The sequence below is a fragment of the Conger conger genome, chromosome 13 (assembly GCF_963514075.1).
Source record: "Conger conger chromosome 13, fConCon1.1, whole genome shotgun sequence".
In the NCBI taxonomy this organism is placed as follows: domain Eukaryota; kingdom Metazoa; phylum Chordata; class Actinopteri; order Anguilliformes; family Congridae; genus Conger; species Conger conger.
Genome location: NC_083772.1, coordinates 21,073,477 through 21,089,585, shown reverse-complemented (window position 1 = coordinate 21,089,585; position 16,109 = coordinate 21,073,477). Strand labels below are relative to the sequence as shown.

Below are 16,109 nucleotides of genomic sequence, written 5' to 3'. Positions count from 1 at the left end.
GTGGATTTGTCCACGCCTCATTGCGCACTAGCACCCCCCTGTGGTCACTGAGGTGAGGGCAGTCTGCCTGCGCCAGCTGTTCTCAACTAACTGTCTGACTGTCGAGATGAAAACGAGCATCGGCCAGATGTGTGTGTGCCCATCTGTGTCTCCCGTCCCCTACACACACACACACACACACACACACACACAGACACACACAGACACACACACACACACACGTACACACTAATACACACTCACAAAGACATGAACACACACACAGGCACACACATGCACACACGCACACACAGATAGACAGGGATGCTGCAGTGATGAAGACCGCCTACAAACACAAGCTGACATTCGAAATTTGGATAAAAATCTAAATAAATGTGAGTCAATAAGAGGAAAGGTAGAGTGCTCAGAAATCCAGTAATTATGGGTAAACTCCTGGTAGCTAACACAAAACAAGGTGGTCTTGAAGGAAGGGTGCTTTTAGAGTTGCAGGAGGAGTATCCAAAACATCATAAAAGTTCAACAACAAGTTTCAGGAGTGAAGAAGAATGTTAAAAAGCCTTTATTGTCATGGCACATACTGATATAAAGTTAAAAAATGACTGGTTTCGACCAGGCAGGGTCTTCATCAAGGTATGACAAAACACACCCAAACGGGAAGTATTTGTATATGATAACTGTGGGCAGTCGCTTGACTTTGTGGTAGGAAAGTTAATTTATGATTTATGTGTTGAGATAAGAGGATATAGCCTGGCTCACGAGTTCTCCAGTTCAATGTCTCTCTCCTACCCATTACCACAGGTATCAAACAATGCTCAATCAGGTGACATCACAGAAAGACTCGCCACGCAATATACCACAGTGGGGATGAGTAATACATCAATCAAATGCTTACAGTTAGTCACGAGCTGTCAATAAATAGCATGTTACAATGTAATAAATATAATTCAGTGAAGAGAAAAGTACAACATGGCAAATGTCGTTCTATAAACAATGAACGTCCTGATGAAAAAACATATAAAACATAGTCGGTGCAAAGCAGCGATGAACGGGGTCCAAGCAGGCAGTGCAGCAGCGTACAATGCACAAGACCAAATCTGCAATTACACAGACCAAGAATTAAAGTGCTGACATTCATACTTTCATATTTTGAAATATGATTGGCTGTAATTTTTCCATCTTTCAACATAGAAACTTTCCCGCTGTAATTTATTTAGTTAGGCAGCTGAACCAAGGGATTTTGTTCAAATCGTGTTCAGACTTATGCTTCACAAAAAAAAGATTTTCAAGTATTAAGTATTATTTTTGGTATTATAGTACAATAATAGTATTATAACTAGAACAATGGCAAACAATGGTAAATAACTCATTCTAATAATAATTGGTGACATGGTTCTTGAGAAGATGTTCATGTGTTTTTCAGAAAATTAGAAACAGTGTAAAATCTAGTCAGGCACATTTAATTTCTTCCTGAAGAGCAGCATCTAAGAGTCTCGGTCTCATGTCTCTGGGACAAACGGTTCAAAAGTTTTCAAAGTTTTCAAAGTTGGACATTTTCAAACATGCCTTATAGCACCAGCACAAGGTCAAGTGGTGCTATAAGATCACTCATGGTTAATATGTCAACCCGGTTTCACAAGACCGTTTGGGAGATTTTGCCAAGTTCATTTCATCATGTACGGGATTGGTGATCGGCTCCCACTGGGGAAAAATCCACAGAAAATCTAGCATATCTGACACTGGACTTCTGCTGGTCCCCAAAGCCTGCACACACTGGAATTCACAACCTCAACATCTCTGTGACTGCATCAGTATCTCTACAATCAAATCCTGCTTAAAAACCTACATCTTCTCTCAGTCCTATTTCCTTCACCCTGTACCCTAGATGTTACTGTAAAGCACCATTAGCACCATTACTCAATATATGCTCCCAGGATTAGCACCATTGCTGAATATCAGTTCGGTGGAGAACACAGAGGTTGGGGATCTAATACATGACAAGAACTGACGTGGAAATATCCATGGGTTCTCTTCGTATCAAATTACAAGAACCATGCACCACCAATCCTTTTTACGGGCCGCACTTGGCTGCCTTTCCCAGCTTGGAAACACCACTAGAGTACCAAACCACTGATCAGTTGGTCTTTGGTCAATATTGTCCCCCTGTGTATTCAATCATGCAAGTCAAAACGAAGAAGAAATTATTTATTATTACAAGTCGAAAATGATTCCTTCTTGCTGGTGATAATCACGGCTTGCATAAACGCACCAGTGGCAGGCAGAAGCCATTTTATGTTTTGTGATCCTTTGGTGCAGGGCATGGCTGCTCACCCTGAACGGTTTGGCCCTGTCCCTAGTTCACCTTTACCACCCATTTCCTGGCAAACGGCAAACCCAGGGAATAATGGCAGGGGCGGGGACAGGTGAGCGCAAGGGCGTCGAGCAGCCCGCTCTGCCTTTGTTACCGTTTGTGTCCGGACATGTCGGAGCGTGGCAGCAGCAGCGAGGAGCTGTGACAACCGCACTGCTCGACACAGGACTTTTCAGGCAAGCGTGCATTCGGGTAAGACCTGATCACCATATGTACTCTGTAAGCATTGCTTTAACACTGAACATTTTACTGTGCAGGGACTTATGTGTGCATATTGTCTCACTGGCTATATTAGTTTCAGGCATTTAAATTAAGATGTTATTCATTGTTCATTGTTCATTCATTTGCTCATATTTGTGTGCCTATTCTCTTGAAAGACAATCCATCATTTAATTGCCTGCATTTGCAATAACAAAAACTACAATCAACATATTTCCTATGCTTATATTTGATATATTCCCTGTCTAATATCTATCTTCTGTCCCACCTGCTTATACAGACCTGGAAGCTATACTTACATATAGGGACAATTTTATTAGGTAGACCCTAACATCTGGTTTTAATGCAAATATCTACTTGATCATAATCAAACAACAGCTTAAAGCATGCATACATGGTCAAGAGGTTCAGTTGTTGTTCAGACAAAACTTAAGAAAGGGGATAAGAGTGACTTTGACCGTGGAATGATCGGTGTGGTTTGAGTATCTCAGAGACTGCTCATCACCAGGGATTTTCACGCACAATAGTCTCTAGATTTTACAGAGAATGGTGTGGGAAAAACATCCAGTGAGTGGCAGTTTTGTGGGCGAAAACACTATATTACTGCGGGTGGGCAGAGTAAATGGGCAAGCTGACAGGAAGGTGACAGTAACTCAAATAACCATTGAGTCTAAGCAACTTTTAACACTATAACCTCCAACCTGTATGTTACTTGTGCTGTCTGTTCCGGCACCACTATGGTGGAATGACCTTCCTGAGGACATCAGGACAGAGTCTTCGACCACGTTCAATCGAAGACTGAAAACTCACATTTTCCCTCCCTTCCTCACTGTAATAATTAGTCATGTTTGCTATGTGTATGCTATATGAAATAATCATACTTTACCATTCGTGGCTGCCACTATGGTATTGCTACTTGGACAGTTGTCTGATAATTCAACAAGGGTTCAAGTTTTTATCTACGTGATCACTCTTAGAACTGTACTTCCCTCTGGGTTTTTCAGCCCACTTGTCCCTGGTTATGATTTACACTTTCTGGATAAGAGCGTCTGCTAAATGGGTGGTTCAATCCCTGGTGTAGCCACAATAAGATCTGAAGCTGTTGGGCCCTTGAGCAAGGCTCTTAGCCCCACATTGCGCCAGGGGGAATTGTCCCCACTTAGTCTAATCAACTGTAAGTCCCTTTGGCTAAAAGCGTCAGCTAAATAACAAATGTATTGGGTGTGTCTCAGCTTATGTGCATCTGCAATATGCTTACATAACACAGAGCACCACAGGGTTCCCCAGATGGCCAGCTCTGATAATTTGGCCTTCTACCCCTTTTGACTGGTTAGACCAGCTTGAACACATTCCTTCACATCAACTTCCTCAAAGCTCAGTCCCTTAGTGCTGATTCTGATCCACCCTCACATCAGAACTGATCCTCTTCTGGGCTCCATACCAACTTTATCAGATGACCTGTTTTGGTGGCACCATTTGCAAGCTGTTTAATAGTAGAGTGAATTGACCACACTAAAGTGATGAAGTGCAATAAAAATAAAGTGCAATAAAGAACATTCAAACATGTTTGAAATAAAAGCATATTTCAAAATTCCCCACAAAACATAGCATTGGGAAATGTCCAGAATATACCAAAAACAACATATGTGCTTTCAATACATAATTACTATTATTCTCATAACCCGATATGCCTACATAAACTATGTGTGTTCTGAGCCTGTACTGCACTTAAATAAGTATGATTGTGCATCGCTCTCTTGCCAATGACAACAATGCCATCTAATTGAATATGACTAGAGTTTGACCAACTGGGACATCCTTCCTAAAACCCCAGTTTGTCCCAGAGCCTCTTAAAACAGGTCACTTCCCACACCACAGGTTGTGGTCTTCAGGGAGTAACTGCAGCCACTTTTAGGTGACTTGTTCCTCTGATTCACTCGGCTTAGGCCCCTGTGTAAACCATTACTCCCACAGGCAAATAAACCTGAAAATCTAGATGGGGCACATGCTTTTCCCATGAATCTACTTGCTGACTTGTGTCCCTGTTCTTCCATCAGCATCTGGAGCTCTGGGTGCCCCCTCCTTCCCCTGCAACTGTGTGGACGTACAGCAGGGCCTATGCTGTATTGACTCCACTCTGCATGCCCTGACTCGCCGGTGGCTGTATTTACTCCATTCTTCATTCTGTGACTCGCCCAGGTGGCTGTATTCACTCGTCTGCTGCAACTTGCCCAACTGCTAACTCCGTTGCACGTGTCCTGACTCGCCGGTAGCCACATCGACTCCGCTCTGTGTACCGTGACTCGCCAGGGGGCTGCATTGACTCGTCTGCTGTATCTTGTCTTGTCCGCTGCAACAACTCGACCTCAGAGCACCATGACCGTCCTCCTGGTGGCACTCTTGTTGCTGCTGTGGCCGGGGCCGGGCAGCGAGGGTGGGCGGGTGCTGGTGTGCCCGGTGGATGGGAGCCACTGGCTGCACATGCAGGTCCTGGTGAAAGAGCTCCATGCCAGAGGGCACCAGGTCACCGTCCTGCGGTCTTCCACCAGCTGGTACATCTTGGAGAACTCTCCCCACTACACCTCCATCACCGTGCAGCAGGACACCCAGCAGAGCATCGAGAGCGCCGAGACCATGTCCCGCTTCCTGCACCGCTCCCTGGAGCTCCGAAAGGAAAGAGGCCCTCTGTCCTTCCTCGCTTTCTACTCAAACTTCTTCGACATGCTGAGCGAGACCTACGGGACGGTGGCCGAATTGGCGCGCACCTTGCTCACGGACAGGGCCCTGATGCAGAAGCTGCAGGAGGCCCGCTTTGACCTGGTCCTGACCGACCCGGCCTTGCCCATCGGAGCGATGGTGGCCCACTACCTGCAGCTGCCGCTGGTCCTCAACGTGCGCTGGGTGCTAAGCATGGACGTCCACTTTGCCATCGCCCCCTCACCACTCTCCTACATCCCGCAGGTGCTGTCCACCAACACCGACAGGATGGACTTCCTGCAGAGGTTGTCCAACGTCCTGTACCATGGCCTCAGTCTGTACATTCACCACTTCATCACCAACCCTCCATTCCAGGCCATGTGCCAGGAAGTGTTCCCCCCGGGCATCAACGCCCTCTCGCTCATCCAGGCTGCCGACCTGTGGCTGGTGAGGGTGGATTTCGTCTTTGAGTTCCCGCGCCCCGTCATGCCCAACCTTGTGTACGTGGGTGGGTTCCACTGCCGGCCCGCCCAGCCCCTTCCGCCCGAGCTGGAGGACTTCATGCAGAGCTCTGGGGAACACGGAGTGGTCCTCATGTCTCTGGGCACCTTCGTCAGAGGCCTCCAGCCCCACATTTCTGAGGTCATCGCCTCAGCCTTCGCCCGCCTGCCTCAGAAGGTGGTGTGGAGGCACCTGGGCCAGAGGCCCTCGACCCTCGGCAACAACACCCTGCTGCTGGACTGGCTTCCGCAAAACGACCTGCTTGGTCACCCCAAGACCCGCGCCTTCGTCACGCACGGGGGCACCAACGGGATCTACGAGGCCATCTATCATGCCGTGCCGGTGCTGGGCCTCCCGCTCATCTTCGATCAGATGGACAACATGGTGCGCATGGAGGCACGGGGCGCGGGAATCGTGCTGGACGTGATGGCGCTAGAGGTGGACTCTCTGACCCAGGCCTTGCGGGACATCCTGGACGAGCAGAAGCCCTACAGGGACAACATGCGCAGGCTGTCCCGGCTGCACCGAGACCGGCCTATCGAACCCCTGGACAGCGCCCTCTTTTGGATAGAGTTTGTCATGAGGCACGGGGGAGCAGGGCACCTGCGCACCGAGTCATACAGGATGCCCTGGTACGCCTACCACAACCTGGACGTGCTGGCCTTGCTGCTGGGCTCAGCCGTTACTCTCCTACTGCTCATTGGCGCCACCTGCAGGTGTCTGTGTCAGAGGCTGTGCAGGACGAGGAAAGTCAAACTGCAGTAAACATCGCACTGCCTCTGTGTTTGCACAGGTTAGATAGGAGGGGGCATCCCAACACTCGACAAAACGTGGGTGCATCCCAGCTCTCAAAAAATGTACCCTGGGTGACAGTGCTGGCAATCATGACTCATCCCACTGGGCATGTCCCAATAATCCTCTTTGTATCCTCTGTGTCCTCCACTCGTCCTCTCCCCCATCCCCCAGTCTGGAAGGATGCACATATTTTACACTGGCACTATTGGTCTAATTGCAGAGTTCTCAATCACATGAAGCCCATCGATGACACAGCTACACTGTGTGCTGTGGTGCTGGCAGACCACAGAACGTAACAGGATCTGATTTGCTTTCATATTTCTCTTGCACTATTGCAGTGGCCCTCGCTCCTGGTCCTGGAGAGTCGCAGGGTGTACTGGTTTTTGTTTTCACCTTAATATCAGCAACCAATTCAGACTCAAGAAACCAGGTGAGGCGAGTTAACTGCGTAATGAACTGCTTTTATTTATAAATTAAGTGCTGAGTAACAACAAAAGGCAGCACACCCTGCGGCTCTCCAGCACCAGGAGCGAGGGCCACTGCAATAGTGCAAGAGAAGTATGAAAGCAAGTCAGATCCTGTTACATTCTGTGGTCTGCCAGCACCATATCACTTTCAACCACAACTTCTGATCCGATTTACTGTCTTTCCCATAGATCTAAATGCAGTTACTTTAGACATACTTTGTGAGTGCTATTCATGACCCAACAATGAACCCTCTTTCAAAGTTACTTAGATCTCATCTTTTCCTTTACTTTGCCACCAGTCAGTATGTACCTGTTAAGAACTCTCCAACAGTCAGGGTCATGTTTTTTTTTTCTTGAGGCAGTTCTTAAGTTGTTCTTCTGAAGGAGCAGGATCTACTGATGTATGTGGCAGGATTCATAGCCAGTAATGTTTTTGTAAACCTGCATTGATATCAGACTGATCCCAAAATTTATATGGCGGTACCACGTCAAGATGTGAATATCATTGCCAAGTTTCGAGATGATGGGCCATTGCTAAGCCTTTCAAATGGCTGCTGATATCTGATTGTATAATGGGAGCCATGTTAATATATCTAAATAAAAATAAATACATAAATAAATAAAGTCTCATGAAGTAACACACATTTCACTTCAGGGTATTGATCGAGCTGGAAACTTCTTTCAACAGACAGGATTACTGCACATCAGTGCAAGCTGCCATTGGCCATAATGTAGTATCCCAATTCTACAAAGATAATTCTGTCTCCAGGCCATCTGATCTTTCACTCTGGCAAGATCTACAGAGAAAATAATGACTGTAAATTAAATGTAAAATGACCCCAGCTAACAATGTAGTGTCCGTGAACTCAAAGGCTCCTTTACCGCATAATATAATTTACAACCCAACAGCCCCGCCTTATGTGTGTCTGTTTACTTTAGTCCAGCTTTACACTGCACAGGCCTAGTACAATTGAAATATATTTATAGGTAGTCCAATTACAATTGCACTATCTACAGGTAGTCCAATTACACTGCAACCACAGGCAGACAATCTATCACACTCATACATGGTCGGTGGAGTGTTTCTACATATTGCAGCACAGAAACTGAAAGGGTCTGTGGTTGAATGTCAGTACTTTAGTTTTTGTATTGCAATAGAAGAACCCTAGAAATCTAGTTCACAGGTTTTTGTCAGGGAGCTTTCACACTTCACACCTATGACAGAGGGTTCCGTAAAGAAATGTATGGAGACAAGCCAAGGAAATCATTTTTTCTGGGAGTTGTAGGGACTACAACTTCCACATTCCCACAGGAAAATTCTGCGACGTCCACCACGAATGACGTCTAACTTGGTTCAGCCAATCCCGTAATGGCGGGAGCAATAAACGGTCCCGTATAAGAGCAAGACACGTTCTTGGGATCTCTCTTCTGGCTCTCTTCTGCTTCTTCTGCCTCTTCTGCTTCTTCTCTTCGTCCGTTTTGGAATCGCATAGACATGAGAGCCGAGTTAAAGCAGTCTTTCGAAGAACTTCCAACCTTCAGGTTATCGGTATGTTCAATCATTAATATTGGTTATTTTAATTAATTAAAATACTATATTTGTGGTTGGATATTTCTGATAACAGTAATTTTATGAGACTGATTACTTTTCGCAGTTATACTGCAACACAACGTTTAACTGGCGCCCCGGTTTCGTAGAGAGTAAAATCCCTGCGTCATTTGGCGGCCCGTGCAAGGACCCTACATAATTTGGAGTCCCCTGCGAGGACCCCTACAGAGTGTAGTTCCACTGTACCCAGCTCTAGTTACTCAGTAATTGCAGTGTAATTACACAGTTACAAGAGCTGATTAATGCACTCATTGTATCATTCTGTTCACGTTTTTTTTTCAGGAGATTAAAAACTGTATTTGCCCATAGGCGACAACATAGCAGTGTGCATAATGGTCGAAAGGGCAAGGTTTTGGCTGAAACATGAATCATTTCAGCAAAATAAATAGCCCTGCTCATATGATCCTCATTTACAATGTGGTTATTCTGGTTACATATTAAATTACCCACACTAATATTGGGGTTAGATCTTGCATCATTTCAGCGCAAAAATGAAATAAAAACCCCACCACTTAATTATTGATGGCATATTAAGTTACTTAATCTTTGTTCTCACATCCCAACGGAAATGAGAAAGTTATGCTTGTATAAGATATTAATATAGTTACAAACATATTGAGCCATCCTTAGGGGGCAGCTGTCTGTACAATTTCAGCAGTCTGTCTGAATGCAGACACAAATGTCCCAAGGTGAGAAGATGTGTCAAAGATATCAGAGCCGCGGTTTCGCTCCGTTCAGCCCAAGCGTTCACACTAATGTCACCCTCTGAAGCAGTGACTTCATTAACAGATGTAATACACGCCTTGTGTGCGTCTGTGTGTGTTTTTTTTTTAATATTCCCTCCAGGCAAAACGCTTCTCAAGACAGATGCCGTTTCATCTTTCTGCGCGCTGAACGTTCCATTAAGGTTTCCTCTCCCCATCCTTTAGCGAACGTGCAGTGAGCCGGTCCAGAGCCAAACTCTGCTCTTTAAATCATTTCAGCTGCAGCACACATGCATAAAAATATTACATTCAATACGGAAAAAAATTACTTTTATTCAAGACAAGTAGAGAATAGCTATATGCAGAATACCGTCAGGTCCATAAATATAAATAAAGTTATTATTATTTTAGTTGTCTACCACAGGATATTGGAGTTAATAATAACAATAATAGAATATGAACTCAAAGTGCAGACTTTCAGCTTTAATTTGAGGGTATTTAGAAACCGGGTGAACGGCGTAAGAATTACAGCCCTTTTTATACATAGTCCCCCCAGTTTTAGAGGCTCAAAAAGAATTGGACAAATGAACAAACATAGATTACATTGTCATTTTTGTATACTTGGTTGCATACTTCACAATAAGGTTAATGAATTAGTATTAACTAATGTAGTAATGTAGTTAACATTAATTAATTATGGACAAATACATTAAGCATGAAATAAACTTTTCATTGGTTACTGCTGGTCAACTAATGTATTTGTTATTAATATTTATACATTAAAAAACCATAGGATGAACAAATAATTAGTCAACCATTAACAAGTAAATTAACTGATTTTTTTCATTACAATATGAATGAACTAATTTGTAGTTGTAGTTGTTAACATGAATTAATGACGTACAAATACATTAAGAGAGCTGTACAGATGAACTTCTCAGTAGTAGTTAGTTAACAACTACATTAGTTTGTGCCAATTCATGGAACTTTATTGTAACTTGTTACAGATTTATTTTGTTTAATGATGGGTCCTGTATGTAGCATCAAGCTTCTCTGAGATGGCATCCACTGTTTTAACGTCACACAAATCACTCGCAGTCACTAGTTTGTTTGAAATGGATGACCTTCAAAGTCAAAGTCACAGTCACATAGCTGTGCACAGCATGGATAGTAGGCCACCTCGTCACTTAAGTTAGGGGTAATCAAGAAACTGAGCTAACAGCCGAATAAACTTTAACTGGAGTGAAGAATAGCACAGAGTGTAAGTATGTAATTATGCGAAAAGTAAAGTTGTAATTAGTGAAGGTCATGGCCTATAGTCATGCTACTGTGATTGTGTCCTTTTTACTCTCAGGAGAGACATCATGATTAACTTAATTCTAATTGTTTCTAACTTGTCCTGTGTTCTGTTTTCTAACTGAAGACACGCCGCATACTGGTGTAGGGGTCCTCGCACGGGGCTCCAAATTATGTAGGGTCCTCGCACGGGCCGCCAAATAACGTAGGGATTTTACTCTCTACGAAACCGGGGCGCCAGTTAAAGTAATGTAGCAGTATAACTGCGAAAGGTAATCAGTCTCATAAAATTACTGTTATCAGAAATATCTAACCACAAATTTAGTATTTTAATTAATAATTAAAATAACCAATATTAATGATTAAACATACCGATAACCTGAAGGTTGGAAGTTCTTCTAAAGACTGCTTTAACTCGGCTCTCATGTCTATGCGATTCCAAAACGGACACCGGGGTTTAATAAAATATATTTATTAAACAAACATACAAACACATAACAGATAAACTAACGGAAATTTAGTTGGGTAAATGAGTAGGTTAAGTTAGGGCGTGTATGTGTGTGTGGGCGCGCGCGAGCGCGCGTGTCGCTTGAACAAAGGAAAGGTGGGAGTAGCTAACTTGAGTAAGCTAGAGTTCTGGGTGTGGTAATGAGTTAGAGTTAGCTGTGAGAAGGGACTACTTGCGTAGTTATACTCTATATATGCGGAAAAGACGGCGAATCAATTCACGTACATATATATGTAGCTAACCAAACACATTACAATGGTAGGATGGTAAATATTGAAACACAGATTCACAAAAACAGTTAAGACTAAACTAAACACTGGCTATGCCTGAATGTTTGTTCTCTTACTGAGTCCATACGCATTGGATCCAAAAGATGTGCTGTCCTTATAGGAGCCGTGATGGTGCTGTGAATGCGTGTCCTGGAGAGATGCGCAGGCTGGGGCGTCTTAGCCGCGCGTTGTTGTCCGGTCCACTCGGTTGCTGGAAGGATGTTCGCTTGTCCTTTTTCCGGGTGGAAAAGTTTGTTGCTGTTTTTCGTTGGTGAGCTTTGCAGGAGTAAACTGATGTAGCGTTCCGCGTACACCAGTTTCCACTCGCTATAGGCCACAAAGTTACCGCGAGGTAACTGGGTGTGTCCGTAGGCCTGGTAGTGCGCTGTGCAGCATTCAGCCTCTGTCCGAGTCTCGGAGCAGATGAACTGAAGCGAATGGCCAAAAAGGGTGCGTCGAAGAGAAGAAGCAGAAGAAGCAGAAGAGAAGCAGAAAAGAGAGATCCCAAGAACGTGTCTTGCTCTTATACGAGACCGTTTATTGCTCCCGCCATTACGGGATTGGCTGAACCAAGTTAGACGTCATTCGTGGTGGACGTCACGGACTTTTCCTGTGGGAATGTGGAAGTTGTAGTCCCTACACTGGGATCTAAGGGTGTATGGACAAATGGTTGGCAGAGCCTCCTGTTCATAAAAATAATAATTTCTAATTTAGCCGGTGTTTTTATCCAAAGCAACTTACAGTTGATTAGACTAAGCAGGGGCAGCCTATAGCCAAGTGGCTAAGTTGCTTGACTGGGACCCAGAAGAATGGTGGTTCAAACCCCAGTGTAAACACAATAAGATCCACGCAGCTTTTGGGCCCTTGAGCATGGTCCTTAACCCCACATTGTTCCAGGGGGGATTGTTCCCTTCTTAATCAAATCAAGTCAGCTGAATTGATGTAATGAAATGTTTTCCACCTCAAGAAATGGCACACATCGGGACGTAAGGGTTGAGCTGGGCGCGTGGCACAGCCAGCTCCTGTTTGTGACGCATCACAGCAGGCGCCAATGCCCATTGGACACAGAGCCCAGTGACTCACAGCTGTGACAGGAGTATCGCGGCTTGCAGACGGCGATGACACACTGGCGCCGTACGCTGTGCAGGAGACAGCTCCAGAGACGGCAGGCTGGCAGGTGTATTTACAGCAGACCCATTTCACACATAGGTGATGGCAACCCAAATCACTTTCTTTTTTCTTTTTCCTTTTTCACAGTGTGAATAATACAATTATTCCAGACCATTCCATTGAATCAGTAGTCTTACCGTACCATAGAGCCGATTGCAAGCCTACTCACTCACAAGACCTTCTGACAGCCAAGCACTGTGCTCCCTCAAACCTCCCCGAGCCTAGGGGCAGCCTGTAGCCTAGTGGCTAAGGTGCATGACTGGGACCTAGAAGGTTGGTGGTTCATATTGCCATGATAAGATCAGCCAGCTGTTGGGCCTTTGAGCAAGGCCCTTAACCCCACATTGCTCCAGGGGGGATAGTCCCCTGCTGAGTCCAGTCTAGTCCCTTTGGTTAAAAACGTCAGTTAAATAACTGTAATGTAATATAGTACCTAAATGATCTCACGATGCAGTAGCCCATATAGCAGGATTAAGTCAGGTACAACAGTATGCTAAGGTGGATACACCAAACCTCTCTCACAGAGGTTACATTTCCATCCAAATGTTTTGTGAATTTTCTAAAAGATCAGCAAAAGAAAATCAGTGTACAGTATGTTTCCATTAACTACCGTTATGTGAATATTCTGAAGAAGGCGCAACATGTAATTTATGTATTTTAAAAATCTGCATTGCATCTCTTTATCGATATTCAAACTTTTTTTCGGCAACATCTCGGTCAAGCGTAAAAACTTGTTTGGGGGGAATTTCAAGTGTTGCAACTCAGCTTCACTCATGCACAAAATCAACATTTGCATTAAGAACAGTGGGGAAACCCCACCAGTGTACCAGCCTATATGGAGGGACTACGGCCTGGTAACAGGCTCTCACAGATGAGGAGATACCCAACCACTCTCTCACAGTGAACCAGCCCATAGGACAGGACCAGGCCTGTACACCACCTCGTTTTGGGGCTCATGTTTAAGTGAGAAACATAAACACAGCAGGACATTTTGCAGAAGCTCCACCAGCTGATCCCCAATTACAGCGATGTAAAAAAGAAAATTGCCCGTCTGAAACTAACCCTCAACAAGGAAACCCCCGAAGAACAGATTGTCTGAGTTGGGCCTAAGATTATGTTTGTTCTTTTAAACTTTGTTTTCACTCCGGTGAAATAAATGAATAAAAGTGTATGTATTTACTCAGCCGAAAATAAGGCAAATAATAAGGCAATAAAATTATTGAACTGAAAATTTGTGTACTTTCTTTTTCACCTCACTGCACATATACTGTATTTGCGAGTTATTTCAGTTTGATTAAAAAGACCATAAACTTCTCGCGCAATTCCCACAACAATTATTGCCATCGATGAACCCTAAAATGACCAGTCACTCATTATACACTTCAGGTTGACTGCAGGGCCCAAATCAAAAGGTCTTCAAGAATACGTTCATCATCACAACAGACATAGTTACATGGCTTCCTTTACATCAGTGTTATCATTCAGTACTGAGGGCAAACGGCATCAGAGTGTAGAAAAGAGAAACATTCATCAACATACACCAATGTACTCACGATGAAGCAGCACAGGGTCACACCTATCTCTATTCAGACTCACCTGTAAACGAGAGAGAGAAGAGCAAGTGTTAAAATGTATCACTAAGTATGACCATAGATTGTTTTCTCTGGATATTCGCTTCTGAAAGGAAAGAAATTTAAAGTACTACAAATTATATTGCATAATTTGGCCTGCATATGTTTTACAGACACCGTTGTTCATAACACCAGTCATTTAAAATGCGTGAACCACAGAAAACCACAGGCGTGATGATGATTAATGAAGACAACTAAACTGATACGCTCCGCCAATCTGATATCATTTAGGGAACGCATTAACAAATCGATGTTTTTAAAGGTAGTGTATTAACTTCATAAACAAATTTTGGTACCCGATTAACCTTATAATAGCTACCTTTAGCATGCATATATTACAGAATAGTAAGCCCAAAGTTAAAATGACATAAAATCTGGTTGGGAATGAGTAAGGATAAGGATTTTATGACAATATACCAAGGAAAAATGCGTATTGGGTAAAAATTGTAGTCCATCACTGTCTGATTGGTACTAGTCATAAAACAATGCTCAATGTGGAGTCATGGTTTCATTATGAATGTGCTGTAGAGCATATGTAAACATTAATCAGGGAACAAGCTGGAAATGAATCACTTATCACTAATAAGGAAGTTGTTCTAAGAGTGAGAAGAAACAAGAAAGAAACAAGTTTGATGTTGATATAATGATCTGCAAATTGACTATAGGAAAACATCAGAAGCTTAGAACAAATAATCAAAATTCGAAAGTCTATCAACATGCATGAGCAGATTGCACCAATCATTTCCGCCAGTGTAAAGAACACTGGGTGTCCAATATTTCCATATTGTTCATACAGCAGTCATAACCAGAGCTACGTTCAAAGTGAATATATAACCATCAGACAGAACAGCAGTGGCAGAATGCATTGTCACCTATAATGAGAGTCAATACACAAATCAACAATGTAATGTTTTGCAGCACAGTAGGGGCAGCAGGAAAGGAGGCATTAAAATGTATTAAAAGACCAGCACTGAACGATCACAGCACACATCTGAATAAACATGTTGTACAGCATTACTGTTTGTTCTTTCATCACATGGAAACCTGACACTGATTCGGTATTTACAGAGGGTGACAGTGGCACATGGTCATCATGTTCACTCACATCCATCTGTGTGTGCGTGTGTTCAGATGTGTGTGTGTGCTCATGCGTGTGTGTGCGTGTGCTCAGTTGTGTGAGTGCTCGTGAGTGAGTGTGTGTGTGTGAGTGTGTATGTATATTTGCATGGGTATGTGTGTGTGCTTGCGTGTGTGTGTGCTTGCTCGCGTGTGTGTGTGTGTGTGTGTGTGTGTGCGCGCACGCATTTATGTGTGTATGTTTGCATGGGTATGTGTGTGCTTGCATGTGTGTGCATTTGTTTGTGTGCGTGTGTGTGTGTGCACGCATGTGTGTGTGTGCATGCATTTGTGTGTGTGTGAATGTTTGCATGGGTATGTGTGTGTGTGCTTGCATGTGTGTGCAATTGTTTGTGTGCGTGTGTGTATTGGGAGGGGGTGGTGTTGTTTGCAGCAGGAAGCGGTGTTGGAGTCGATCACAAAGAAGGCCTCGTCAGAAGAGATGAGGAGAGGCAGTTTCCTGCAGGGCTTTCTCTGTTCTCTCATTCACAGGCAGGTACCTCTGGAGAAGTACACATCTTTCAGCCAAAACCTCAGAGCATGTTTATTTGATGATGAGTGGAGCCAAATTTATTATACTTTAAAATTACTTACAATATATGAGGACATTTTTGATGTTTTGGTTATTTCATGATTTAGTGAACATGGCAAGACTGCTGTGTATGAACACAAATATATTTTTTTCCTAGGAGGAGAACTTCATGATTTTTTTGTTGTTGTTACTTTTCTTTTTCTTTTATTATGCAAGGGTGAAAATGC

The 16,109-nt window shown here is 43.8% G+C and overlaps 2 protein-coding genes across 5 annotated transcripts in view; one reads left to right on the top strand and one right to left on the bottom strand.

Moving 5' to 3' along the window:
• Positions 1-16,109, bottom strand: part of LOC133107297 (cell adhesion molecule 2-like) — a 349,725-nt gene that overhangs the window by 255,002 nt on the left and 78,614 nt on the right. The window lies entirely within an intron of this gene.
• LOC133108477 (UDP-glucuronosyltransferase 1-2-like) lies at positions 2,454-7,685 on the top strand. The gene is made up of 2 exons (XM_061218033.1): positions 2,454-2,560; positions 4,645-7,685. The coding sequence occupies exon 2, from the start codon at positions 4,964-4,966 to the stop codon at positions 6,548-6,550; it is 1,587 nt and encodes a 528-aa protein (XP_061074017.1). The 5' UTR covers positions 2,454-2,560; positions 4,645-4,963; the 3' UTR covers positions 6,551-7,685.

What these genes read in the sequence shown, in the direction of transcription:
- LOC133108477 (XM_061218033.1), top strand. Translation starts at nt 4,964, where the DNA reads ATGACCGTCCTCCTGGTGGCACTCTTGTTGCTGCTGTGGCCGGGGCCG.